General features: G+C 50.7%; 2 protein-coding genes across 2 annotated transcripts; one reads left to right on the top strand and one right to left on the bottom strand.

Moving 5' to 3' along the window:
* Window positions 1–868: 868 nt before the first annotated feature.
* HMCES (5-hydroxymethylcytosine binding, ES cell specific) lies at window positions 869–17,206 on the top strand. Its single transcript, XM_033414130.2, has 7 exons — window positions 869–971; window positions 1,389–1,596; window positions 8,169–8,312; window positions 9,098–9,223; window positions 11,710–11,891; window positions 14,890–15,082; window positions 16,557–17,206. Exons 2-7 carry the CDS (start codon window positions 1,414–1,416, stop codon window positions 16,788–16,790), a joined length of 1,062 nt encoding a protein of 353 aa, XP_033270021.1. The 5' UTR covers window positions 869–971; window positions 1,389–1,413; the 3' UTR covers window positions 16,791–17,206.
* Window positions 17,207–25,440: 8,234 nt separating this feature from the next.
* On the bottom strand, window positions 25,441–26,822 carry LOC101282626 (histone H1.10). Its single transcript, XM_004284339.4, has one exon. It carries the CDS (start codon window positions 26,462–26,464, stop codon window positions 25,823–25,825), a length of 642 nt encoding a protein of 213 aa, XP_004284387.1. The 5' UTR covers window positions 26,465–26,822; the 3' UTR covers window positions 25,441–25,822.
* Window positions 26,823–26,870: the final 48 nt, after the last annotated feature.

The following is a 26,870-nucleotide window of genomic DNA, read 5'->3' as shown; positions in this document are numbered from 1 at the left end:
CTGCGTCCCGTTTGCACCTGCAGTCCTTTGCCACTGTACTTAGCATGAGGCAGGACCCTCTCACTGGCCCCCGCCCGAGCCCCATGCCCAGGGGCAGGAGCGGTGCAGGTTTGCTGAGGGAATGACAGCAGCTGGCAGGCGTTGAGTCTTTGCCCTTAAACCACCCTCCTTTTGTAGGAGATCAGTGAGGCCGGAGGGTCTGGGTGGATTACCCGGCTGTTGCCTAGTGCCAGGTCTGAGGTGGCCGTTGCACTTCTGCCGGAGGAAGAGCCCTTACAGAGCAGAAGTCCCTGGTTTCCTCTGCTGGGGTTTTAAACACAAGCCAGGTGTTTTGCCAATTTTGTGGCTGAAATACACCTGTAAAGCCTAGTTTTAAAAAACATAGGCCTCAACCCTTAGAGATTCAGGTTTGGGGGTGGGGGAAAGGTGGGGCCTTGGAAAGTGTTCTGGTGCCCACCGAAGTTTCAGAGTGACTTGCGTGATCCATGGCAGTTTTCCTGATGGTTTTTCAATTTTTGCCCGAAACTATGGGCCGTTAGTAGGGCTGCGAAGTAAAGAAAATTTCCCGATTTCACCTCTACGAGAACCTGGTGCCCTGGAGTCGTGGTTCCCGCTGTACGGAGAAGGGGCTATAGGCCTCCGGGTCGCATCTAGGGTCTCTGCCAGCCTGCACCCTCGGGACCCTTCCCGGCCCATTCCCGAGGTTCGCCCTGGGAGGGAGTTAACCCCGCAGGGGAACGGCCCACACGGAGGACGAGTCCCCGAGACAATCAGGGGCTCCTGCTCGGGCTCCTTCAGGAGAGTCAGGTTCCGCAGTCCCAACGCTCTGCAAGATGCGGGAGGGGAAGACGCCCCAGCGCTAGGCGGAACCGCCGGCCGCTGGGGGGCGGGGCCGGCCTGCTGGGGGCGGGGCCTGGTGCGGGGAGCGCGGTCGCGCGGAGAGCGACGCAGCCGCTGGGTCTGAGGTGGAGGTGAGGAGGCGAAAGGCGGACGAGCAGGCGGGCCTGAGGAGGAGGCGAAGTGGGACGGACGGGGTCTGAGCGGGGGTGAGCGGAGCCGAGGCGGGATGGGAGGGCGGCGGGCCTGAGGGGGAAGTGAGACCGGACGGGCGGCGGGGTGGGGGTGGGGCGCGGTCCTCAGGGTCAGCGGTCCCGGAGGGAGCGGGGAGGAGCTGGGGAGGCCGGGGCCGGCTAGGCAGGGGGAGCCCCCGGCTGAGAAGCTTCCTTTCCTCGCCCGGCCGGGCCGCGGGGCGGGAGGTGGCCCTGTGAGCCCGGCGCGCGGGCCTGGGGTGGGGGTAGGGTGGGGCGGGGCGGGGCGCGGAGGGAGACCCTGGGGGCGGAGGCCCGAGACCCGCGTGTGAGGCGCTCGAACCCCGTCCTCGCGTCCAGGGCCGCGGTGTTCGCAGCGCCGAGGATGTGCGGGCGGACGTCCTGCCACCTGTCCAAGGAGGTCCTCGCCCGGGCCTGCGCCTACCGGGACCGGCAGGGCCAGCGGCGGCTCCCAGAGTGGAGGGACCCGGACCGGTACTGCCCGTCGTACAACAAGAGCCCGCAGTCCAGCAGCCCGGTGCTCCTGTCCCGGCTGCACGTAGAGAAGGTGAGCGCTGACCTGCCCTGCGCCCGTCGCTGCGCCTGTGCTGAGGCCTCCGGGACGGGTCACTGTTCCTGGGGCCCCAGCTGAGTGCTGCTCTGCAAGAGGCGCGCCAGCCCTGGTGCCTGGCCGGTTCATATGCATTTGAAAACACTTTAAGGTAGCGTCTTTCACACCTCACTGATCATCAGGGACTTTTCAATATCTTTAAAAAAAAAAAAAAAAGGATTTCCATGCCCCTTATGAGTCCATAAGCGAAGTCAGAATCTCTGGGCTTAGGGCAGGATTAAGACTAGCTAGTCTAAAAACACCTCTGACGTTTCTTGAACGTTTAAGTTTCTATTCTTTCTGATTGCGTCTTCAGTCTTTTTATGTTTGTCTTTTACTGAAGCTAGGAACAGAGGTATTTGGTTTGGTGTTCTGAAGTTTAATTGCATTCTTTATCTTTGTGGAATCTACTTCTGTAGTGTTGGAGTGGCCGATAACTTATACTCATGTTTTGGTTCTTGGCTTTATCTCCTGAAAGGGAGGGAGTATGTGCCCGTATGCATGCATACCTGCAGTGTAATAAAAATGCTTCATTCCAGGACTTCCCTGGTGGCGCAGTGGTTGAGAGTCCGCCTGCCGATGCAGGGTACACGGGTCCGTGTCCCGGTCTGCGAAGATCCCACATGCCGCGGAGCGGCTAGGCCCGTGAGCCATGGCCACTGAGCCTGCGCGTCCGGAGCCTGTGCTCGGCAACGGGAGAGGCCACAACAGTGAGAGGCCGGCGTATCACCAAAAAAAAAAAAAAAAAAGCTTCATTCCAGAAATCAGTAGTTTTTCCATGTCTTAAATATGTTAAATATCCTTGATATGTTTTTTAAAATCCTGATTGTTTCCATCCTGGATTTTTATTCTATCTGATCCATAATGCTTAAGTCACTTGATACAATTGATTATACTACCCTGCTAAATACTCTTCAGAACTGTTGTGATAATATGGTAGTCAAAAAAGATTCATTTTTCCGTTATGGGGATCAGATTATTTTGAAAAAAAAAAATACCAGACGCCTTTGATCTTTTTGGTTGAATGAAGCCATTTACATGAAATAGTTTATTCTTGAGCCATTTTTAGTGGATGCATACTTGTTGAAACTAAAAGAACTTTTTTTAATGAGAGGCAAATCAAAGTAAAAACAATATCATGGGGAACCTTGACTGGAAAAGGAAAAAATAAAACGTTTCAGAGGGAGGAATAATTTGAAGAGAAAGAAGGATTAACTGTTTGAGGTTTCTTATTTTTTTAGCCTCGGTTCTCTTTGTACCACGTCATTAAAATTATAGAATGAATGTTAGCTGGAAGAAAACTTTAACAGATGTAAAGACAGAAGTGTAGAAAGATTGTGAGTGGTCCTGGGTTACCCAGTCAGTGAGGGAAGAGCTGGTACCGAGGTCCAGTCCACTGTTCCCACTCCAGTGGATACTTCCTTGAACTAGGAACGGGGAAGGTGGAGCCCCTAAGCACAGCATAGCCCTCCTCTTCTGTCAGTGGTGTCAGTTTGCTGATGGAATGTTTTGACTCCACATCTCTAATAAATTTTATAAAGGTTGCTAGGGGTTTCCTAATTTTGATAAATATTTGAGGTGTCATTTATCTGAAAATGAAAATAGTAAATTGTAAAGTGAAAATAGAACTATTTCAGGTCACTAATCCGTATCATCAATGTCAGCGCATGTGTATAGATTGTAACATTTGCATTTGAAGCCACTGACTTGCAAATTACTTCCTCTTTCATTTATCTACCCCCAGTGCTACCAGCTGTTCAGGTTACAAGTCCAAGAGGGTAGAGGAAAAGATGACTAATATTGAGCAATATTTTCAGTATTTTGGCTTAGAAGCCGCTTTCTATTCATTGCTCCCGGTATGGGGCAGCCCTGTATTTGGGTTTGGTTTACAATTGTCCATTGAACACACTCAGGTTAAAGGTGATCAGTGGAATTTTTACGAGCATGATTTCTCAGCCTTGGCACTATTGACATTTTAAGTGGGATAATTGTTGTGGGAAGCCGACCTGTGAGTTGTCGAATGTTTAGCTGCGTCACTGGCCTCTACCCAGTAGATGCCAGTTTTCCCTAGGTCATCATAACCAAAAATGTCTCCTGACATTGCCAAATACCCATTCGATATACCCACTGGATGCCAGTGGGCCAGCCCTCACCCCCGGGCTTGGTGAAGTGAAGGTGGTGGGGGCGGGCAGTGTCAGAATTGCCCCATGTCCAGAACCTCAGATTTAGAGCTTTGTCTTGTAAATTTCTGATGCAAGATTGTTTAGTTGGCTGTGAGATAATGTTATCTCTTATTTTCATTTATGGTTTGTACTGGGGGCCCTTCTGCTTGGAAGGCACATTTGACACATTTGATTCCGGAAGGGAAAGAGGATCTACAAAAGTTCTGTGTTTTCACACATTCTTTCTCTTCCTTCATTCTCTACCCTACCATGTCTTCCAGGGCCACCTTTTCCTTAGTTATCCTGCGAGCTCATTTATTGGTTTTAAAGGCTGCTTCTGTCTTTAAGGAGAAGGAAACATATATGTATATATGTACATATACATACAATTGACCCTCATTCTTCGTAGATTCTGTTGGTAAATTTGCCTACTTGCCTACTTTGTAACGCCCAAAATAATACTCATGATGCTTTTGTAGCCATTCGTGGGCATACAGAGTGGTGCAATAGTCAGGTTGCCCAAATGCGCATCCCTAACTGAGACCGAGATGAAGTTCTACTTTCTTGTTTCACTTTTCATACGAGAAACAAGTGTCTTTTTTGAGATCTGTTTATCGCCATGTTTTTTGCATTTCTATGCTTTTTGTTGGTGATCTTAGCGTTTAAAATTGTCCCCAAGCATAGTGGTAAAGTGCAGGCTAGAATTCGTAAATGCAAGAAGGGCGTAATATGCCTTACAGAGAAAATACATGTGTTAGAGACGCTTCGTTCAGGCTTGAGTTACTGTGGCTGCTGGTCATGAATTCAACATTAATGAACCAACAATATATGTTAAGTAAAGTTTAACATATAATAATAAATATTTTAAACAAAAACACACAGAAGACAAGGTTGTATATTGATCAGTTGATGAAGATGTTCTCACTATAGGTTCCTGGCAACCTAACGGTGTTTCCCCTAAGAGCTGCAGTTCAGTGTTCCCTACTTCAGTGTCATGGCAACTTTGTACAGCCTACCTGCCATGTATAACAAGAATGGTTCTGTGTTGTGTGTGTGTGTGTGTGTGTGTGTGTGTATGGCAAGGGGATTAACTAATACAGGCAAGATTTTGAAAGAAGTGGGACAGGATCCTGTGAAGAGCACAGTGGAGGAATTAGCTTTAAACAAAAGGGAAGCCCGGGACTTTCTTGGTGGTCCAGTGGTTAAGACTCCGCGATCCCAGTGCAAGGGTCCTGGGTTCGATCCCTGGTCAGGGAGCTAGATCCCGCATGCCGCAACTAAAGATCCCACATGCTGCAACTAAGACCCAGTACAGCCAAATAAATTTAAGAGAAAAAAAAGGGGAAGCCCTTCTAAGACACGACTACTGACGATTCCCCTCTTGGAATTCCATCCTTTCAACTTTTTTCATTCTGCTTTTATCTCTCTAGGAACTTTTTGTTGGACTGCACTTTTTCCTCATTTCTCCTTTTTGTTTTTGTACCCCCAGGTTTGATCCTGTGATTGATTTGCTCTCTAAGAAACTTTTATCCTAATGGCTTTACCAGTCACCTTTGTATAGAAGATTTTGCTGTTTCTTTTTCATCATAACCTCAAAAAATATTAAACTACAATTAGTGTGCCTATTCCATGCCACACATCTAACCTCATAAGTAGCGGAGAAGGGACTTTTGAACCAGGGTCTTCTTACAAAGGCCATGTTCTTTCCTTTATACCAGAGGTTGGCAAACCGTGGTCCTCAGACCAAATTTGGCTCACTGCCTGTTTTTATAAATAAAGTTTTATTAGAATACAGCCATGCTCACTTGTTCTTTGGCTGCTTTCACACTACCAACGGTGGCAGAGTTGAGTTGCAGCAGAGACTGTGTGGACTCAGAAAGCCAAAAATATTTACTGTCTGGTCCATTAAAGAAAAAGTTTGCTGACCCATTCTGTATACCATGCTGCCTCTCTCCTAAGCTTTAATTCCACATGCTTGTTGGACATAGTAAACCTCTGTCTGTGGATTTTATTCTAGAACTAACTCAGAACAACCTTTATATTATGTTCACCAGTGAGGAATTAGGACAGGGCATTGCAGGTATGGTTTGTCTCTTCCCTGGAGTCTGGGGCCTCAGCTGAGAAGGCATTGGGGCTAGAATCATCTAGAGCAGGAGGCAGAAAACTAGGGCCCTCTGATTATTTTTGTAAATGAAATTTTATGGGACAGAGCAACATCCATTTATCTATTGTCTATGGCTGCTCTGTCCCTATAATAGCGTTTATAACAAAGACTGTCAAGTCTACAGTACTTAATATTTAGCCTTTTAGAGAAAAGTTTACCAACATCTGATCTAGAGGCATCTTCACTGTCTTATCTGGCAGTTGATGTTGGCTCTGAACTGGGGCTTCTGACCAAAGCCCCTACATGTGGCCTCTCCACAAAGCCTGGGCTTTTTTACCAAGGTAGCTGGATTTCTTATATGGCAGCTCAGGGCAGCAAAGGCAGTGTCGCAGCAAACAAGGAGGAAGCTGAAAAACCTTTTCTGACTTAGCCTTAGAAATCATGCAGTGTCACTTGTGCCACATTCTGTTCGATAGAAGCAGGTCACAGGCCCGTCCAGATTCAAGAAAAGGGCACATAGGTCCCCCACACAGCTCTTGATGGGAGAAGCGTCGAAGACTTCGGGACCATTTTTCCAAGCTGCCACAGACTTCCCACTGTTATCTGAAATTCAGTGTGTGATATTTCCCCACATCAAACCTCTTTTTGGACTTTTCTCTTTTGTTCAATAGCACCATCATTATTTCAGGCTTCTGGGCCTGAAACCTTAATCATCCCTGTTTTCTTTGTCCATTTGACACCACAATTTCTTTTTTTTTTTTCTTTCTATCTTTTGAATGTCTTTTATTCTCACTACTGTCACCAGACCTACTGTACCACCCTAGTAGAACCTAAAATGCACTGTCTGCTCACTGGTGTCTTCCAGCTCAGTGTAGTACACCGTGAGAATAGTGTGTGTGTGTGTGTGTGTGCGCGCGCGCGGGCGCGCGCGCATTTTAATCTGTAGATTTCATCAAATTCTCAAGGGGCTAGTTACCCCAAAAGAGTTTAACAACCATGTGTTGAGGGTGAGGCCCCGAGACTACCCCCACATTTGGAGATGCGTTCGAAGGACTCAGCATATGACGTGGCTAAGGTTTATTACAGTGAAAGCATACACAATAGAATCAGCAAGGGAAAAGAAACAAGTAGAAATCTGGAGAAATTTATGCACAAGCTTCCTTATAGTCTCTCCTTCCTGTGAGGGGACACACCAAGCATGTTTTCTCTCCAGCAGTGAAAAATGTGGTAACTTTGTGCACTGTTTCTGCCCAGGGAAACCCATTAGAAACTTAAGCCCAAGGTTTTTGTTGGGGGCTGGTCATGTAGGCACTCTCTGCCTAGCAAGTACCAAAATGGTAGACTCCTAGAAGGAAAGCAGGTGCTCGGCATAAACCTCATTTTTTGCACAAAGTAGGCATAGTGTACCATCCTTATCAGTTAGGGGAAGGTGGAAACACAATCCACGTTCTCAGATCCTAACTGAGGGCCAGTCCTGTAAGCAGGCCTTCCTAAAAATAGCATCCTCAGGCTTGCTATAACTTGGCTGCACAAAACCACTTCCTGCACATTCTTGACACGGCCCCTAATTTCATATCTGGTCTCTCCTCCCATCTCTTCTCTGTCTGATTCCTGTACCTCTTGTGGGAGCCAATCCAAGATCCACCTCACCCTATTCCCTCCCCTTCTGCCCCTCCCAAGGAGCTGATAATACTTCTCCATTCCATCTCTCACAGAGCACTCTCCGCTGAACTTTTTTGCCACTCCTTGTACCACTTATATGGCCCTTAGCCTATAGTATCTTAGTACTTCATATTTTTAATGTCTGTGCGGCCTCACAAGTTATAGTGCAAGCCCTTTGAGGTTAAGCACCTTTCATGTGCCCCCGTACTACCCTGTGTATCCCTTAATCATAGCATGTACCGTTTTACATGATGGTTGCCTGTAACGTGTGCTTCTTGAGAGCTGGGGCCATGTGAAGTGCAGGGCCTAGTACTATGTCTCTCCTGCAGTAGGCACTAATTAAAAGTTTACAGAAATTAAACCTCTTTGTATCCCCCATCCTGCCCAAGCAGAACGTCATACATTCTGATAAATATGATTGCTAGAGAACTCAAGTTACTCACATCATGATACATCATTAAAATTGTTTTCAAGTAGAATATTTCCCTATTAATAATCCTCTTTGTATTTTGAGACTCGTAGTAATGTAATGCATGTACTGAATTAGGTTTTCTAAATTTCATTATGATCTCCTCACTGGATCTTAACCTTTTTCGTGGCAGGGCGCAGACTCATCTGAGCGTGTCATTGCTCCCATGCGGTGGGGCTTGGTCCCATCTTGGTTTAAAGAAGCTGATCCTTCCAAGCTGCAGTTCAACACTAGCAACTGTCGTAGTGATACCATAATGGAGAAACGGTCCTTTAAGGTAGGTAGCTGGTCTAGGGGAAAGGCACATATTCGTTATTTTATCTAACAGAACTATTAGTGCCTTATATACCTGAGAAATAGTTCCAAAGTGTGTTCCCAGTTACTAATGTAGAGTGTTGTTCTGTTTATTACTGTGTGACAGAGCATGCCAAGACAACAGTTTATTATTTCTCATAATAAACCATGGGCTGCCTGGGCTCAACTAGACAGTTTTTACTCAACCAGAGGTTCTCATGTAGTTCTAATCAGATGACAGCTGCATGTCCCAGGTGGCTTCTTAACCCACATGTGTGACACCTCAGCTGGGCTGAGTAGAACAACTGGAGGCCTTTCCGTGTGCCTGCTGGGGGTGTCAGGGTGGTCAGGCATCTCGCATGGCATCTGGCTTACCCAGAGTTCACCATCCCAGAGAGCAGGGCACGAGCTGCAGGGCTTTGTGACCTTGCCTTGGAAATCATAACAGCTTCGCTTCTGCTGCGTTCTATTGGTCATACAGAGCCAGCCTGACATCACTGAGGGAGGGGACTACTTAGCATGTGAATATTGGTAGGCGTGGTTCTCTGTGGGGCCAGCTTTGGAGACTGGCTACCACAGTGCCTGTTTCCTGCTATGTACATTATTTAATCTTTTCAGCATCTGTGTAAGTGTGACTTTATACGTAAGAAATGTGACATACAGAGGAATTAACTGCTCTGAGGTCACACATTGGCAGACCTGAGATTTTTAAGTCTGTGAAATATGTTTCTGTCACTAAGACCATATCTTGCTCATGTTTTCCCTCAGGTGCCTCTGGGAAAGGGAAGGCGCTGTGTTGTTTTAGCAGATGGTTTCTATGAGTGGCAGCGATGTCAGGGAACAAACAAGACGCAGCCCTACTTCATCTACTTCCCCCAAATCAAAACAGAAAAGGTATCATCAGCAGTGTGTATCTGTGTCTATGTCTTTGTGTGTTTGGTATGTTCTCTGAGCTTCTTGGATTTTTGGTTTGATGTCTTTCCTGTTTTTTTGAAAATTCTCAGCCATTATCTATTCAACTATTTCTTCTGCCCCATTTTCTCTTCTCTTTCTGACATTCTAATTATATATGTGTTAGTTTGATATTGTCCCGTAGTTTTTGGATGTTCTTTTCTGTATATTTCATTCTTTTTTCTCTGTGTTTCAGTTTGAGTGATTATTGACCTGTTTTTAAGTTCAGTCTTATTTCACTGAAATTGCTTATCTGCCTGTTCATGCATGTTGTCTACCTTTTCTATAAGAGCTATTATATATATATACGTAATACATAGCTAATATGTATATATAGTAATTACACTTAAATTCCTGTCTGATAGTTCAGCATTTGGGAAATGTAATCTCTTGAGTCTGGTCCCGTTGATTTGTATATATCTTGGCAGTTCATTTTTGGCTTTTTGTATGTCTTATAATTTTTTATTGATTGCCAGACATAGTAGATAGGACAGAGACTGAGATCAATAATATTTATGTCTGGAAATGGATATGTTTATTCTTTGTTGCTGCGCATGGGCTTTCTCTAGTTGTGGCGAGCGGGGGCTACTCTTCCTTGCGGTGCGTGGGCTTCTCATCGTGGTGGCTTCTCGTTGCGGAGCATGGGCTCTAGGCGCGTCGGCTTCAGTAATTGTGGCACGCGGGCTCAGTAGTTGTGGCTCAGTAGTTGTGGTGCACGGGCTTAGTTGGTCTGCTGTATGTGGGATCTTCCCAGACCAGGGATCGAACCCATGTTGCCTGCAGTGGCAGGCGGATTGTTAAACTGAGCCAGCAGGGAAGCCCCTGTTTATTCTTTTATTAGGCCATTAATGTCCGAGGTTGAGTTGATCTTGTCCGGAGCTGAACTGGGTTTGGTTTTGTTGTGCATCACAGGCTTTAAATATTTCTCTGCTGTCACCTTGTGTTCAGGGTAAGGGTTGGTTTTCCAGAGGGTTTTTCTCAACAGCCCTGCTCCCTGCAGCTCTTGTTACTTCCCTTTGAGCCTGTGCCTTCGAGAGGATCTCTCCATGCTCTTGCCCCTCCCCCAGAAGCAGACTGCTGTTGCTTGTCATCTGGTGTACAGGGAGGTGGAGAGAGCTCTCCGTGGCCTTGGTTCAGTCTCAGGCTGAAGCAGAACTGTGTCCCCGGCTCTCAGGCTCAGGCTTTCTCAGTGATCCTGCTTCTCCAGGGGCGTAGAGGGTTTTTTCTTTTGCCCTTTTCCAGCCTCAGGGGGTCTTTACCTGTATCTTAGGAGCGATAGGATTTATCACTTTTACCCTGGCCCCTTAAGCTTTTTGTTCCTTAGAGGAGAAGTGACCAGGTAAGGCTTCTCACCATCCCTGAGGCAAAAGAGCTCCCCATGTCTAGCACACATTGGCAAAGAAGCTTTCTCCAGTCTCCTGCCCCCAGTCTCTCTCGTGAGCTCCTGTGGAGGGTGGTCTGCAAGCTGAGGCAAACTTCCCTGAAGTCTGCAGCCCCCAGGGCTTCTGTGCCCTCAGGCTAGCCCACACTCTGCATCGAGCAATTTGTTGATAATTTTATCTGAATTCTTACCTGCTGTTTGAAGGAGGCCTTGTTTTCCTTCTGTTACCACTGGGAAGCCAGGACTGGTGTCTCATCTCCTCTTGGATGACCCTGTCTTTCCATAAAGTTCAGGCTAATTGGTTGCCCTGTGACCTCAGTTCTCTGATGAGTTTAAGTTACGGTTATTTAGATTCTCTACCTTTTTTTTTTTTTGCGGTACGCGGGCCTCTCACTGTTGTGTCCTCTCCCGTTGTGGAGCACAGGCTCCGGATGGGCCCAGCTGCTCCGCGGCATGTGGGATCCTCCCAGACTGGGGCACGAACCCATGTTCCCTGCATCGGCAGGCGGACTCTCAACCACTGCGCCACCAGGGAAGCCCTCTACCTTTTTTTTTGTTAGGGTGGAGGTGACACTTTCCAGCTTTCTGTATTCTAGGCCTTGAACTGAATCTTAAATGGCAAGTAGGAGTTGGCATGATGAAAAAGGGAAGGAAAGACCTTTGGGGCAGAGGAAAGTTGCTTCTGCGAGATACAGGGGCATGAAATTGCATAAGAGCATCATCATTTAGAAATAGCTGGGCTTAATTCAAGTTAACATTGTAATTGAAAGCCGGAATCATGATCCAGGTCATGGAAGGCTGGAATATCCACTGAAGGTGTTAAACTGTATTGTGAAAGCGTTAAGGAGCCATAAATCTATTGCCTCAGTGAGTATCTGCCACCAAACCTCTTTCCTTCCGCGACGGTGGATCAAGAGGACCCATGCTAAAGGCACGGGCTGAATTCCTTCTAAAATGATTGCCGTGCTCTCGAGTCTGTAATAGTACCCAACCTGCAGAGGGGAGGGCGGCTGCTGAGTATCTAATCTACCATGGATTTTGCTTCCAGTCAGAGAGCATGGGTGCTGCAGACGGCCCTGAGGACTGGGAGAAAGTCTGGGACAACTGGAGGCCGCTGACGATGGCCGGGCTCTTTGACTGCTGGGAGCCCCCGGAGGGAGGAGACTGCCTGTATTCTTACACCATCATCACAGTGGATTCCTGCAAAGGCTTGAATGACATCCACCACCGGCAAGTCACACTTCTCATGCCTGGGTCCAAAAGGATTCAGGGCAGGGTTTGTCCTCTTTGCTTTTAGATAGGCAACTTCTGTACGCACAGATTTAGAGAGTAGGAAACTAAGACAGTTGCTTCACAAAATACAGTCAGTTTGGCTGTAACATGACATGCATTCCTAAAAATCACCACACTATGCAGAATTGCACTATGAGAACCATAGGACTTATGGGAAATGTGGGACTAAGGGGACTACACTTAAAAATTTTGTCAGTGGCACAGTAAAACAAAAAGAAAATAGGAATCTAGTAAAAACAGTACTATCGTTCCATGCATTAAGTGGTTAAGAAGTACATAGATACTACAATAAATATGGCATTTTACCTTAGAAAGACCTGAAACTGACTTGTGGAAGTGAGCGTCGGAAGAGTTGCAGCTTGTGTTGTTGTGCAGTGGTAGAAGGAAGATTCTGCAAAATTATCATCTTTTGCAGTCTTAAATCCTGGGGCATGTTCATCTGCCTTTGAAACGTTGTTCCTTCGAGGCGTGCCTTTACGTATTTAATCAAAACTGAACATTTTGGTGCAATGTATGGCCTCCTCCAATTAACTTCAGTATCACTAGTGGAAATTCCTTAGCAGCATCTTCATCTGTGCTCATGTCTTCTCCCAACAGCTGAGAGCTCTGGAAATTGCAGCAGTGTTTGAGGCCACCAAAACAGCCATTACTAGCGCTAAGAGGAGCCACCTCTGTGGTGTTTTTGTGGTCTTTGTGTATAGAGAGGGCATTCTCTTTGTGAGAAAGCTTCCAGTTTTTTAGTTTTTTTTACTGTTCGGCTTTCAGTCCATATACTAAATCTTGCCATTGCTTCTATTCCTTCAGACCTGGCTGGTATTGACTTTATAACACTTCTTGCAATTGTTCCAGCCGTGGATGTTCCTTTTCTCCCAGCCCTGTTACTGTTGTGGATCCTTTATGTCTGTTGCTCAGGAGATGTCACATGTTCTCTTCTTGCTTTCAAGACGCTTTATTATTATTTCACGCTTCTCATCAAGACTTACAAGTTTTCTGTTTGCATGCACTGCTTAGCGTGTTTGAGCCAGGAAGCTTAGACGTGTTTCAGATGTTGAACGAATAGTTTTTTTAATATAGAGAAAAGTTTACAAATGCAAAGTAAGAGCAGAGCACTTCGGAGGATAATATGCAGTGAGCCAAGGTAGCCGTCAGTGTTTGAGATGTGTGCATTTTGTGTACTCTTACAAGGCTCAGTTCAGCAGGGTGCAGTTTTCTGTGTTCACTTTGTGTTTCTCACAGACAAAACCGTATATAAGCAAAGGCAAAATTAGCATTATGTTCTAAAAAAATAATAGATCAATCACATTGGAACAGATTTTCATTTTAAAAACAAGCGTTATGGGACCTCGCTGGTGGTCCAGTGGCTAAGACTCTGTGCTCCCAATGCAGGGGGTCTGGGTTCGATACCTGGTCAGGGAACTAGGTCCCACATGCATGCCGCAACTAAGAGTTCACATGCTTCAGCAAAGATCCCGCACAAGGCAACAAAGATCCTGTGTGCTGCAACTAAGACACAACGCAGCCAAATAAATAAATATTTTAAAAGATATTTAATAAAGTAAAAAACGTTAGCAGAACTGACTAGTGTAACATTTTCACAGTTTTTGCCAGATCTGAGTGTCCTCAGAAGTAATTTTATGATTTTTTGCTGAAAAGAATGCAGTGCTGCACAAACTGGATTACCTGTTTTAGCCCTCTTGTCCTAAGCGTTCTGTCTGAAATGATGCTTTCATGGGATATAATAGTTCTAGTTTTTGCTAATTCACCTTAAAATAAATTCCTATTTCATCTAATCTAAGATTTTGTACCACTATTTTATACATAGTTAAGAAAATAAAGTGCTGCCAATTATTGCCAATTAAACTGTGATAGTGCAGAGATGCCATTCATCATAAAATGCATCTGGATTTAAAAGATCTTAAAATACCCTTTTTTTAAAATATTTATTGATTTATTTAAATTTATTTGGTTGCCCCAGGTCTTAGTTGTGGCAGGCGGGCTCCTTAGTTGCAGTTTGTGGGCTTCTTAGTTGTGGCAAACTCTCAGTTGCAGCATGTGTGTGAGATCTAGTTCCCTGATCAGGGATGGAACCTGTGCCCCCTGCATTGGGAGCTTGGAGTCCCAACCACTGCACCACCAGGGAAGTCCCTTAAAATACTTTTTAAAAGTACATGTTTGGAGGAATTCCCTGGCGATCCAGTGGTTAGGACTCCGTGCTTCCACTGCTGAGGGCCTGGATTCGATCTCTGGTCGGGGAACTAAGAATCCCATAAGCCATGCAGTGCGGCCAAAAAAATAAATTAAATTAAAATAAAATAAAATGTTTGACTTGTTGAAGTAATAATAATTATTAAAATAGATGTTAACGCATTTATCTCCTATCTGTACCACCCACCAATGAAGTGTGTACATTCTTTGCATTGGCCTAGAACATAACATTGGGGGCTAAACAAGGGATCTTTTCCTAACATCTGCTGGGTACCAGGAGTCATCTGAGGCAGGCTCTTTGCTTTTCTGAGCCATAGTTTCCTTTTGTTCACAATTATATAAATAGCTCTTTCTTAGATAAATCTTCCATGGGTGATAAGGCTGGAGAGTATTGTTGATAGACAAGTTTTCCAGGGTTTATTTTCCCTTTAAGTCTAGGCTGGAGTGTCGTAAAGGTCACCAGTTTGCTAGCGTGTACACTGGAGTGGATCCACTCATAGCACGGGGCACTGTCTTTGCCATCTGACTCTGTTAAGCTGGGTCTCCTGGTGTTGAGTTTTGTGCCCTGTGGGGGGGGGGGGACACCGGGCAGCAACTGGCACGTGAGGCGCGGAGAGAGGGTGAGCTGCTGCTTGGGGCAGTTTGCGCTTCAACTGACCGGGCCTTTCTCCCCGCCACCCCCCCCACCCCCCCCGCGGCTCCCAACCACTGTCTTCACCTCGCGGGCTAGGATGCCTGCCATATTAGATGGAGAGGAGGCAGTCTCTAAGTGGCTGGACTTTGGGGAGGTCTCAGCTCAAGAAGCTCTGAAGTTAATTCACCCCACAGAGAACATCACCTTCCATGCAGTCTCTTCTGTGGTGAACAACTCCCGAAACAACACTCCTGAGTGTCTGCTTCCTGTTGACTCGGTGGTCAAAAAGGTAGGGCCTATGACTATGATAGTCCTTTCTGAGCTTTCTGTCTTCTGTCAGTGTGACCTGTTAATTTTATGCCATGACCTTTCACAATCAGAGATTGAATACAAACCACCCCAAATTCACCTTCCTCGTGCACGGCAAGGTGGACCAGAGCAGTGACTCTCAAAGCTGGCTGCGACCCGGGAGTCCTCAGGAGACCTGTTTCAAAATGTAAATGCCAGCCTCTGTCTAGACCTACTGCTTCAGTATTCAGGGCTGGGCTTGGGCTTCTGTATCTTTAAGAAGCTGCCTTGGTGGGTCTGATAATAACCCAAGTTTGAGGATTCCTAATCTAGAGGGTGATTGTGAGAAGGACAAGGAGCCCTCGACCATAACTGTATCTCTCGCCAACCAGATGTGTGATTTATGTCTGTTTTCTGCACCTCTTTTCCCAGCTACAAGATGGAGGAATTCCAATCGTCGTTCTCCTTCAGGGGGATCTGAGAACATTCCTGCCGTGAACTTTAACTTCTTAGAATTGGCAGGGATCCAGATGATGTATTTTGAAGGGAAGGTGAACAGGCAAGAGGCCTCAGTGAGAAGGAAGTTCCAGAGTAGAAGCTGGCCCCTGCTGATACCCGGGGTGAAGATTTAGGAGTAGCAACTGTTTGTAGGTGGCATAGAGGGACCTGAAGTAAGACATGGATCTGAGTGTTCCAAAGTAGGCGTCTTAGGGTGCCTGAGAAGTGTGAAGGACAGTGATGGCTAGAACAGCTGCCCCCTTCCCCACTTTTCTAAGTTTACTAAGTTTTCATACTCACTGTCAGTGTCATCTTTTTTCTCTCAGTTCTGTCGAACTCCTGCACCCCTGACACTTTTTTTCATTACCCGTCTCTAAAAATGTCATTGTATGCATTCCTTTTGCACTAGAGACTGCCCCATTTCTGCCATGGTCTTTCCTCCAGAAGAATTCAAAAAAAAAAAAAGAATTCACATTCTGGAGAGGTGGCATCGTGTGAACTCAGAAGCTTCAGTCTGGGGTTGGCGAAGGTGTAGAGAAAGCGGAGGGAGCGGGGCTGGTGGGGGGCTGTGCGGAGGGCCGTGCCGCGGGAGAGAGCTGTGCTCCGGCCCTCGGCTGACTCCCACCCTGCGACTCTCCTCCCCACACCACACTGCCTGGTCCTGCTGAAGCACACACTTTTCCCTGACACTGCTTCATTGTCTGCCCGTGTTTGGAGTGCCCAGCAGCTCTCTTCTCTGGCTGGTCCCACACACCTCTGGGAAGCCTCCTCTGAGAGCTGCTCCCTACTCCTTGCAGCCCTTGGAACGCACTCTGCTCCTCTTGTTCCACTCCTGATTAGGGGCCCCATCTGGCCCTTGGTGACATTTTCCAAGCCTAGGTCAATACCTAATGCCTCTTCCCCTCTTTCTTTCCTTGGAGTTGGCCTGTTTCCACAAGCTTGAGCTGGTGGTTTGAGCTTTTCCTTCTTTCTTCTAGGAGCCCAAGGCAAGTGGCAGCAGCCAGAAGATGTTGCAATGGCTGGCCACAAAGTCACCCAAAAAGGAAGACACCAAAGCACCCCAAAAGGCAGAGTCAGATGTGCCCCAGTGGTCCAGCCAGTTCTTGAAGAAGAGCCCGCTCTCCCACAGGAGAGGCGCTGACCTCCTGGAGCGATGGCTGAAGCGGGAGAAGGAGGAGGAGCCTGTGGCCAAGCGGCCTCACACCCAGTAGCGCAGGACTTACAGAGGCCAAGGCCAAGGCGTGCTGCACTGAATACCATGGTGATGACAGGTTGGGGGGGGGGTGATCCTTGGAGGAGGTAGCACGGTGTTAACAGTTGTGGCTTCTTGGGGGAGGAGGTGTCCTGACTGTGACCGGGGAACCCCAGTGGGGTGGGTGGGCAGCCTGGGAAAAGGGAGAGGTACCACCATCAACTCATGATGGGGGGCGGGGGGGCCTTGTGCCCACAGCTGTCTCCTGGTGGCCCAGGGACCTTCCCTCAGAGTCTGACCCTGCTGGCGGTTCTCAGCGTGACCTGGTAGTGCTTAGCAGAGGCTGTTTTCTGTTTAGCCTTCGGGCTCTTTCAGTGCTTTGGAATTAAGTTCTTAAAACATTGTATTTTTTTCTGAATAAAGTGTTTGATAAACTGTTTACATTTCAGAAAATGCTGCTGGTGGGAGGAACTTGGGATCTCACTGTTTTCTCCTGGCATAGTCCTAGGGAATGGTTTTGTCACAATGTGGGGCACTGGGGTTTTTGTGGACAAAACTGCCTTTCTGGAAACAAAAAGACTTGGTGGGGCACTCTTCATTGAGTCTCTGTTCACTCTTAACACTTGGAAGTTGCCCGAATCTTTTAGCTTAAAACCAGCCAGAGTGCCTGCCAAATACGAGGGGTTGCAGAGGCCAAGACCCCTGCATGGGGAGTGCAGGATCTGGGTGCGAGCCCTGCCCAGATTCGCGGCCCCTGGGTGGAGCAGGGCACCGAGGGTGACACGGGTTTGGGGGCCATCCGCCCCAGCCTGGTCAGCGCCCCCGCGGTTTGTTCTGCAGGCTCGTCCCAGGCACCACTCTGTAATTAGATGTTTGGGTGGTTGTGACTGTACGCCTCCCCACCCAGATGACTGGGTCCGTGAAGGCACGGACCGCTTTCGGCCCACGTGAACAGGCGGCCTGCCAAGGCTCCTATAATGTAGCTGCGCACTAATGCGCGCGCAGCACTCCAGGCTTAACCGGATGCCACGCCTCGGGGGGCGAGGAGCGGGCCGCCCACGGTGGGGACGCCGAGGCCGAGGGGCCTTCCCAGGGATCCGGGGACAGCCTCCAGGAGGGCCGCGCCGGGCACGCCCCCTCCCCCCCGCATCCGGGCGTCCGGGAGACGGAACCCGCCAAACGCGGCCCTGGCGGCGGGATGGATGTGGCGCCTCGCGCACGCCGCTGCCGGGCCTATGCAAATCAGGGATCGCAACCTCACCAATCAGAGCGGGGCGCCGGCGCTGTTCCTGCCAATGGGGGCGAGCGACGCCGGCGGGCGGGATCCCCGCCCCAGACCCTAGGCCTCCAAACTCTTCTTCCGGGGGGCGGCGGCGGCGACGGAGTGGCGGGTGGGGTTTGGAGAGCAACCTCGGCGCGAGGGGCGCGGGGCGCTTTCCCCGGGCCTGCAGTTTTGTCTGGGCTCTTTGGCACGGGGTTGTAGTAAGAGATCTTACAGATACCTTACTACCAGAATGTTGACTGTTAACGACTTTTGTCGTATTTGCTTCAAGTCTAATGAGCGACAAAAGTAAAATTCCCTTTGTTTCTCCTCGCTTTTCCCCACTCTTTTTCAGGGTTCAGTTTGGTGGGGTCGTTTACCAGGCAGACTAGAGTGTTCTCAGGAGCCTGTGTCCTTTTCATTCAGGTTTTTATACTTTGACATAAATGTGATGTTAAAAGCACATTCTAGTATCAAAACATTGTTTTGTGATATTCAGGTTTACATAAATGGTATCATCTTGGCCATTTCCTTCGGCAGTTTTCTCCCCCTATCTGAGTCATCAGCTTTACTAGGTATTGCCAAGTTGCTCTCCAAATTTTCACTAGTTTCAGGGGCATGTGATTACCGTTTTCCCACCTTTTGCCAATACTTACTCCTGCTTGTTAGAGCAGCATAGCATCCTGTCCTGCCCTGCTCTTCCTTTTTTTTTAATTATTCATTTTTTTTTTAATTTTTTATTTTTGGCTGCGCTGGGTCTCCTTTCATGGTGTGATCTAGTAGACCAGGACCCCAACTGTTCTCAGGGCAGGAGGTACAGCTCTTGAATGAGGCTGTCTGGCCTCTCAGCTGGGCTCCCAGCTGGCAGGCCCTCCTCACCCCACCCTACCTGCACGATGACCAGGCTTGCTCCAGGCCTTAGGGGACCCTTTCCTGCTCTGAAGCCTTAGAGCAGGCAGAGGGTCCCCTAGACTCCAGATTCTAGTAGACGGGTGTCTCCCCCGCTGCTGTCTGCGGTCCCTCTGGATCCATCTCTTCCTGCAAAGCTTGTGTACCTGAAGCACAGTCCTGCTTTGTATAGAAGCAAGCAGAACAGACGGAGGCAAGGGAGGGGCTTGGCTCACAGCGCACAGCTTGGCATAGGTAAGTTGAGGGCAGATCTGAGGGGCTCCTGGCCTGGGAACGGTGTCTCAGTTTGCAGAGTTTAGACAAGACCCTGCTTGCTGCCAGGAGAGCCCAGAGGGTAGGTCGGTGGTGGGAACCAGAGAGGGTAATGCGTGGACTCAGACTCTCTACCTCTTCTTAGCCAGAATGAGGAGCAGTCCGCGATGGGAGGTGTGGAACCTCATTCCCTGGGGAAAGGAGCTTTGGCTCGGGCTGTATGGAAGGGTCCCTAGTACATACAAAACTGACCAAGTCCTTGGCTCTCTCTGAGACTTGGTTTGCCCGTCTCTGAATCAGGAGAGTAGGTGCTCACAGTTGAACTCCCAGGATCCCACAGCCACAGGCGCTGGTTGTTGGAGACCGAGAACCTACCTCTTGTCATGGTGTCCCTCATGTGGTGATGGGTGAGGATCCCCCTTGCGTCCCGGGGCTCCAGGGAAGAGAGGCATGCTGCAGGCTCCGCAGGCAACACTCCCAGCAGGCAGCGGAAGCTGAAGGACTGTTTGGAGGAGCTGGGGCTTCAGTGAAAGGGGTTGGATAATCACACTGAATAACACAAAAAGTTTTATAGGGCAGCCAGGCTGGGGCAGGGCCCCAGTGCCACACTTTTTGCCCCTGATGGAGGCAGCCGGAAGAAAGCCAGGAGCTGGGAGAGGCAAGAGGAGGTGAGTGAGAATAGGGAAGCACATATGTGCAGGGTGCACTGTGCGAGGCTCTGGGGTCCTAGGAGCAGCCCTGTGGGAGGAGGTGGTCACCCTGGTGCAGGCCCTCAGCACGGGCAGCCTGGTCTCTGCTGTCATCACTGTGTGGCGTACTTTGGCTCCGGCTCCATCAGGACACCACCATTCGAAGCTTCTTGTCTCGTGATGCAGCCAGAACAGCCCACACAGAAGATCAAGGTGAGTGATCGCAGAGGTGGGGACCGAAGGCCACATGGAGTCACACGTGATTTTGCTTGGGCCATACAGTGTTTATTTATTTTTAGTTGTGGTAAAATACACAGGACGTAAGATTTACCATCTCAACCATTTTTAAGTGTCCAGTTCAGTGGTATTAAATACAATACATTCACATTATTGTGCAACCCTCACCACCATCCATCCGCAGAACTCTTTTCATCTTGCAAAACTGAAATTCTGAGCCCATTAAACACTAACTCTCCATCCCCCGCCAGCCCCTGGCACCCACCATCCTACTTCCTGTCTCTGTGAAGCTGACTCCTCTAGGGACCTCATGTAAGTGGGATCATACTTGTCCCTTTGTGACTGGCTTATTTCACTGAGCACGCTGTCTTCCAGGTTCATCCGTGTTGTCTCAAGTGTCAGAACTTCCTTTTAAGACTGAATAATATTCCATTGTGTGTAGAGACCACACTTTGTTCGTCCATCATCCATTGACAGACACCTGGGTTGCTTCCGCCTTTTGGCTGTTGTGAATAGCGTTGCTATGAACATGGGTGTGCGAATCTCTCTTTGAGTCACTGTTTTCAGTGCTTTTGGGTGTGTCCCCAGAGGTAAAATTGCTGGATCAATTCTATGTTTGATTGAGGAACCTCCATACCATTTTCCAGCAGCTGCAACATCTTACATTCCCACCAACAGGGCACAAAGTTCCAGTTTCTCCACACCCTCACCAACACTTTTTTTTTTTTTAATGGTAGCCATCCTAATGGGTGTGAGGTGGAGTATTTCTTTTTTTAAGCCCACATTTTAAAAGTGAGAGGTTTCACAAAAAGAAGTTTATAGTTTCCACATAAAATATTCTCAGCAGGGACTTCCATGCTGGCACAGTGGTTAAGAATCTACCTGCCAATGCAGGGGACACGGGTTCAAGCCCTGGTCCGGGAAGATCCCACATGCTGCGGAGCAACTAAGCCCGTGCGCCACAACTACTGAGCCTGCGCTCCAGAGCCCTCGAGCCACAACTGCTGAGCCTGCACGCCACAACTACTGAAGCCTGCATGCCTAGAGCCCGTGCTCTGCAACAAGAGAAGCCACCACAATGAGAAGCCCACGTACTGCAACGAAGAGTGGCCCTGCTCACCGCAACTAGAGAAAGCCCGCGTGCAGCAACAAAGACCCAACGCAGCCAAAAGAAATAATTAAAAAAAAAAATTCTCAGGAGGTGGCTCTGATGACTGAGCCCCGTGTGGGACCACTGCTGGCCGGGGCACCCTCCTGCCAGGCCTCCCTGGATGGCCCACGCCCCTCCATGCCTCGGGAGGGGAAATCAGAGACTTTCAGGAGGTGCTCCTAATAGGTCTGAGAAGGTGGGAAGCTCTGTCCACATTCCGCTGCATTGCTGCCTGGAGAACATCAGCAGGACTGGGTGATCACTGCCTCTCTTCAGGGGGGTCTGTGTCCTCCAGTTGGGCAGGCTGTCTGCCCGGCCTGGGGCCTGTGCACCTCTGTGTCTGAGACCCTGGTGCAGTTCACACGCACCCATTCTGTAGTGGGGAACCATGATGGCTTCGTACTGTGTCAGTTTGGCTGCACTGCACTACCTCTCCCAGAGCGCCCTCGCTGCTAGGTTTCCCGGTAGGGTGGGCCACAGGCAGATTCTTGCCAGATTTGGAAGGGAGCAACCATGTTGGTTGGTGAGCTGCTAATTTACCTCCTTGCTGGGAAGTGGCACCTGGGCCTGCAATTACTCTACTTTCCCTGGACTCTGCTTCAGTTTTTCTGACTACTGGGCCAGGTGTGGACATGTTGAGCTCTGGATGAAAGGTCTCAGCTTCTGCAGGATACCCTCATCGCCAAGGTCAGAGGCAACATGGACTTGGGTTTCAGTCCTGTGCTAAGTGCCAGGCCCTGCCCTGGCAGAGGACAGCTTTAGCTGGGTTGGTCCCCAGCAGTTGAATGGGTGGAGACCCCATCCTTTGGGTCGCTCAGGCTGCTCGACCTGGAAAGGGGCCTTTGCAGTGTGTGCAGAGCTGTCCGGGGCCCAGGGAGAAGTAGAACCCAGGAGTGCGGAGAGCAGACCCGAGATCCTGAGGAGGTTCACAGGGAGGCAGGGTCCCAGCCCTGTGAGAGGAAGGAAGCGGCTTCACAGGAGGAGAGAGCGCTACCCAAGGGGTGCAAGAGACCGAAACCTGAGACCCTGGCCAGGGGTGGTGTGTTCAGACTGCCCTGGTCAACAGGTGAGTAAGAGAAATCTTTTTTGGCTCTGTTTATAGGTGAGGGCACTGAGGCTTGGAGAAAACAGTCTTGTTTTTTCTCTTGTTTTTTTCTCTTCCAGAGGAAAGACCATGGTGGACCCAGGCTCAGAACCCTGACCTCATCCTCTGTGGGCCCCCCACCCAAGTCCCCTCCATCGGTGGGTGCGGGCGTGGGCTGTTGCTGTGCCCTATCTTACAGACAAGAAAACCACCTAGTCTTTTGTCTCCTTTGCTGCACAATGGATACCTCCTCCAGGGCCTCAGTGTCACGTGCCTTCAGTGTTCACCTGGAAATTGAGGCCCCTTGAAGCCAAATCCAAGAGACACAGTAAGTAAATGAGCTCCCCCGCTCTGTGCAGGAGCTGAGTGTGGTGTCAGGGCAGAAAATACACCTTCAGCACCAGTAAGGTGAGTGTTGGAACACCTCCCTCGCTGGGCTGTCTTGAGGCTGAGGTCTCTGCCCTTCCTGAGAGTGCCTGGCACACACCGAGTGTTCGTTCAACTTCAGGATGTGGGACCCACCTACAGAGATGCAGCTCGGCCGAAGGGTCTGAGTGAGCAAGTTGGGAAGGTGGGGGACCTGTGGGTGGAGGACAGTGGGACCCTAGGAGAGTGGTTTTGAGGAAGAGCGATTTGAATAGATGACAAGGTCCAGGATATGGGCATGGGAGGATAAAGCGAGTTAAAGGAATGAGAGACCAGATTGCAAGGGACATAAACCCAATTTCAACTAGCTTATGTGAAAAGCAAGTATCAGCTCACAGAATAGCCAGGTCTATGTAGCTTCAGGCATGGCTGGATCCAGACGCTGCATTAATGTCCTTAGTTCTTGGCTCCACCTTTATGTCTTGACTCTTTTTTCAGGTGGGTTTTCCCTATGTGTTGACAAAGATGGCCACTGGCAGCTCTGGCGCCAGTGTCCCTACCCTTAGTGATCCTGGGTGAGAGAGCACCTCTTTCTCACTAGTTCCAGGAAGTCTCAGGATTGACTCATTGAACTCACTGGGGTCAAGAACCAGTTTCTCCAATCATTGTGGCCAAGGAACAGACTAAACACCCAACAGCCAGGTCTTTGGTCACACAACCATCCCTGGGACTGGTAGGGTCAGACCCCCCAGAGCCATGTGGCCTGAGAGTAGGGGAGCGGTTTGTCTCCAGAAGAAAATTAAAGTGCTTTTTATTATCAGAAGAATGAGAGATGCTACCTGGAGAAGATAGGCCTTGGCGTGGACAAGCCAGAGGCTAAGACTTCAAAGAATGGAGGGGGGCGGTGGTGACAAGGGTGTGGGGGGCAGCATCAGGGCCAGAGGCTGCTGGAAGAGCCAGGTGGTGTGAGCAGTGAAGGGCGGATTTCAGTGGGAAATCTGGAAGGACAGTGTGGCATAAGGCCAACCTGAAGGGCACTTTGGGGCCTTGGAGCTCACGGGATGTCTTCAAAGGATAGAGAGTCAGTAGGGGTGGAGTTTTGGTCAGGGAGGACTCTGGGAAGGGGAGGTGGCTCAGTGTGAAGGGTTGGGCAGGAAGGAGCAGTGTCCACGTGCCCAGGTCCCTGCAGCCCTTCCAACCCTCTCTGAACCTCAGGGCAACCTAGGAGAGTGTCAGAAACCCAAGCCCCAGGCCCCAGCCTCAGATGCTGACTTGGACAACTGGGGTGAGCCCAGGTGGCATCTGGGCTCGGGTTTCTGGTTTAGGGAAAGAGGGTGTGGAATGGGAGGGCTCCTGTTTAGCTGGCCAGGAGCGCCATCCCCCAGAACCCTGGGGAGGCTGCGGCCTCTCACTGCTGCTAGCTGCTGGTGGCCTACTGCTTGGCTCTGCAGGCAGCTTGGGACCGGCCGAGGCTGGCACGGTGGCCCTGCAGCAGGGTACTGGGCACACTGCCCCAAAATCAAAACTGCAAAGTAGATGATGCTGTTACTGATCAGTAAGTGGCCAGGACGGGGGCTGACAAGGTGGGTGGAGTTCCCAAGAACTGAAAACAGCCTTTGCCCTAATGCCAGCCGGATCAGGGCCCCATCTGGCTCTCAAGTCTCTCTCTCCGAGCTTCTGCCTTGAGGGCAATGATGTGGCACCCCTGTGACTTCTGTCTCCCCATTTCTCCCACACTGGAAACGTGGGCAGGGCAGGCACCTGTGCTGGTTTGGCCCGCTGCTGTGTGCCCTGGGCCCAGGCCAGGGCAGGGCAATAACACATTGGCAGTTGGCCCTGCAGTTCCCTGCGGCAGGAAGCAGTGGGGAGAACCTGCAGCAGGGTGGAGAGAGATTTGAAGTGGGACTGGCTGGTCACTTGCTCAACGTGGGAAGGGTCTGCCCTGTTACCCAGCCTGTGTGCCAGAGGAGGGTAGTGGCTGCCAGGCCATGGTCAGGGTCACTTGCCGGCCAGGGCCTCTTCTCTAGGCGAGATCCCCTGCAGCTCTCTCACCTACTTGCTCAGCCTGGTCTGTGCATATGCACTACCCTAGAATGCTGTCTGGCTTTCCACTGCTCCAGGGCTCTCCCTGTTTTGGAGGGTTGTCCCTTCATAGGAGCATCTGTCAGAATAGGCCTCAAGTCTAGTGCCCAACTAGAGGCACAACTATTCCATAAGATGGACACGAAGGGTGGGAGGGTGTCCCAGGCTTGAGGGTCATTCCTGCCAATTTGTCTGTAACCCTGGGTCCCGTGTGCACTCCAGAGTAACTTACAAGCTCCAGGAGGGTCAGAGCCTTGCTCAGACCACACCTGTTAGTGGTGAGTGAACCAAAACCTGGCTCCACTGTCGCTGTCACAGTAACACGAAGTCTCACTGAATTCGCAGTAAGCTCTGTGAGGGCCCAGCGTGCGGTGACCTTGTGAGACGTGAAGGTCTCTAACCCGCAGACCCCCCGCTCCCCCGCCCCCCAGGCGGTGGACCCAACTGCCTATCTACCAAGGTAAACTCCACACCTCCTTCGGGTACTAACCGGCCCCCTCTCATGCCGGGCTCCGGGCCTGCACCTCTAACGGATCCGGGATGCTGGGGACCCGCTCCCCCGTCCAGCCCAAGCCCCGAGGCGGCCACGCCCAACCCTACTCCACTCGGAAGAAAACAAGAGCGGTTCAAAGGTTTAAACAATTTATTGTGCCCCAAAAACGGCGACGAGAAAAAGAGCGCCGCGCGGCCCCGCGCGATTGCTCGGCGCGCGCCCGGAAACAGGCAGGGCGGGGGCGGGAAGGACTGAGCGGCCTCGCGTCCTCGCGCGCAGGCGCGGCGCGGCCTTCGGGGCCCGGTAACCAAGGCGACACCCGTTGCCAAGGGCGAGAGCCAATAGGAGCATCGCCAGGGCCGTTTCAAAAATCTAAAGCAAACAAAAAAACGCTCCCACGCGGGGGATGGGCAGGCCGGTGCGGGCCCGGGTCCCCTGAAGTCGGAGCGCGCACGGCGGCCCGGGCCGGTGCCCCGCGCAAAACCTACGTGCAGTCGGGGTGGAAAAGCGGGCGCCGGGGCCCCGCGTTCACTTGCGGCCCTTGGGCACTTTGGGCACGCTGGGCTTGGCCGCCTTCTTCACCTTCTTGCCGCCCGCGGCTGCCGCCTTCTTGGCCTTGCTGCCTTTGTCCTTCTTGGAGGCGGCACCCTTCTTGTGCGAGCGCTTCTCGGGCTGCGGGCCCTTGGCGGGCTTCTTGTCCGCGCGCCGCGCAGGGGCCGCGCTCGGGGCCGCCTTCTTGGCCTTATGCGCAGCAGGCGCCGGGGCGGAGGCGGGCGCTGGGGCTCCGCGCCGCTCCCCGCCGCCCTCCAGCTTCTTGCGGTTGAGCTTGAAGGAACCGTTGGCGCCAGTGCCCTTCACCTGCAGCAGCGTATCGTTCTGCACCAGCGCCTTGATGGAATACTTGAGGTAGGTGCGCCCGTTTTGCTGGTCGAACCATGCCACCTTCTTGGCCTCCGCGTAGATCTTGGCCAGCGACGAGCCGTTGCGCTCGCCCAGTCGGCGGATGGTCTCCACCACCAGCTGGCTGTATTTTCCTGGTTGGTTCTTCTTCTTGCTATTCTTCCTTTTTTTGGACGGGGACAGCGAGGTCGAGCCGCCGGCCTTGGCCGCTTTCTTGGCCGCCCCCTCGGCGGTCGTTAGCGGCAGGGCTTCCTCCAGCTCCACAGACATGGTGGCGAGCGGGTTGGTGGCGGGCGGGGCGCGGAAGCCCGGGGGCCGCGCCGGGAAGAGAAAGGCGAGGGGCCGCGGGGGCGCCGGGGGGCTGGGGGCGCGCGGCGGCTCCAGGCGGGAGCGGCCGCGGCCGTGCCTGGGGCCGGGCGGCAGGGCTGGGGTGGGGGCCGGGCCGGCCGGAGCGGGGGTCCCGAGCCGGGGCCGGCGCGGGGTCGGCCGGAGCGCAGGAGTCCGACGCGAGGTAGCCGAAGCGGGGACCGTCTCGGAGCGGGTTTAGTCGGCCTCGCGAGCGTCGCCGCCTCCGCCAGAGCTCCTTGGGCGTGCGCGCTGGGCTCTGGCGAGGAGGGCGCCCCGCTCTGCTTTTATGGTTCTACGGCGGACCACGTTGAGAACAACAACAGCCTGG

Source organism: Orcinus orca, chromosome 10, assembly GCF_937001465.1.
Source record: "Orcinus orca chromosome 10, mOrcOrc1.1, whole genome shotgun sequence".
In the NCBI taxonomy this organism is placed as follows: domain Eukaryota; kingdom Metazoa; phylum Chordata; class Mammalia; order Artiodactyla; family Delphinidae; genus Orcinus; species Orcinus orca.
The sequence above is the reverse complement of the archived record's forward strand: the minus strand, read 5'-3'. Positions and strand labels throughout refer to the sequence as shown.

Excerpts from the sequence above, each read along its gene's own strand:
- HMCES (XM_033414130.2), top strand. The coding sequence starts at position 1,414 with ATGTGCGGGCGGACGTCCTGCCACCTGTCCAAGGAGGTCCTCGCCCGG. Across the intron at positions 1,597-8,168 it reads CCCGGCTGCACGTAGAGAAG|GGCGCAGACTCATCTGAGCG; the intron begins GTGAGCGCTGAC and ends TTTTCGTGGCAG. Across the intron at positions 8,313-9,097 it reads TGGAGAAACGGTCCTTTAAG|GTGCCTCTGGGAAAGGGAAG; the intron begins GTAGGTAGCTGG and ends GTTTTCCCTCAG.
- LOC101282626 (XM_004284339.4), bottom strand. The coding sequence starts at position 26,464 with ATGTCTGTGGAGCTGGAGGAAGCCCTGCCGCTAACGACCGCCGAGGGG.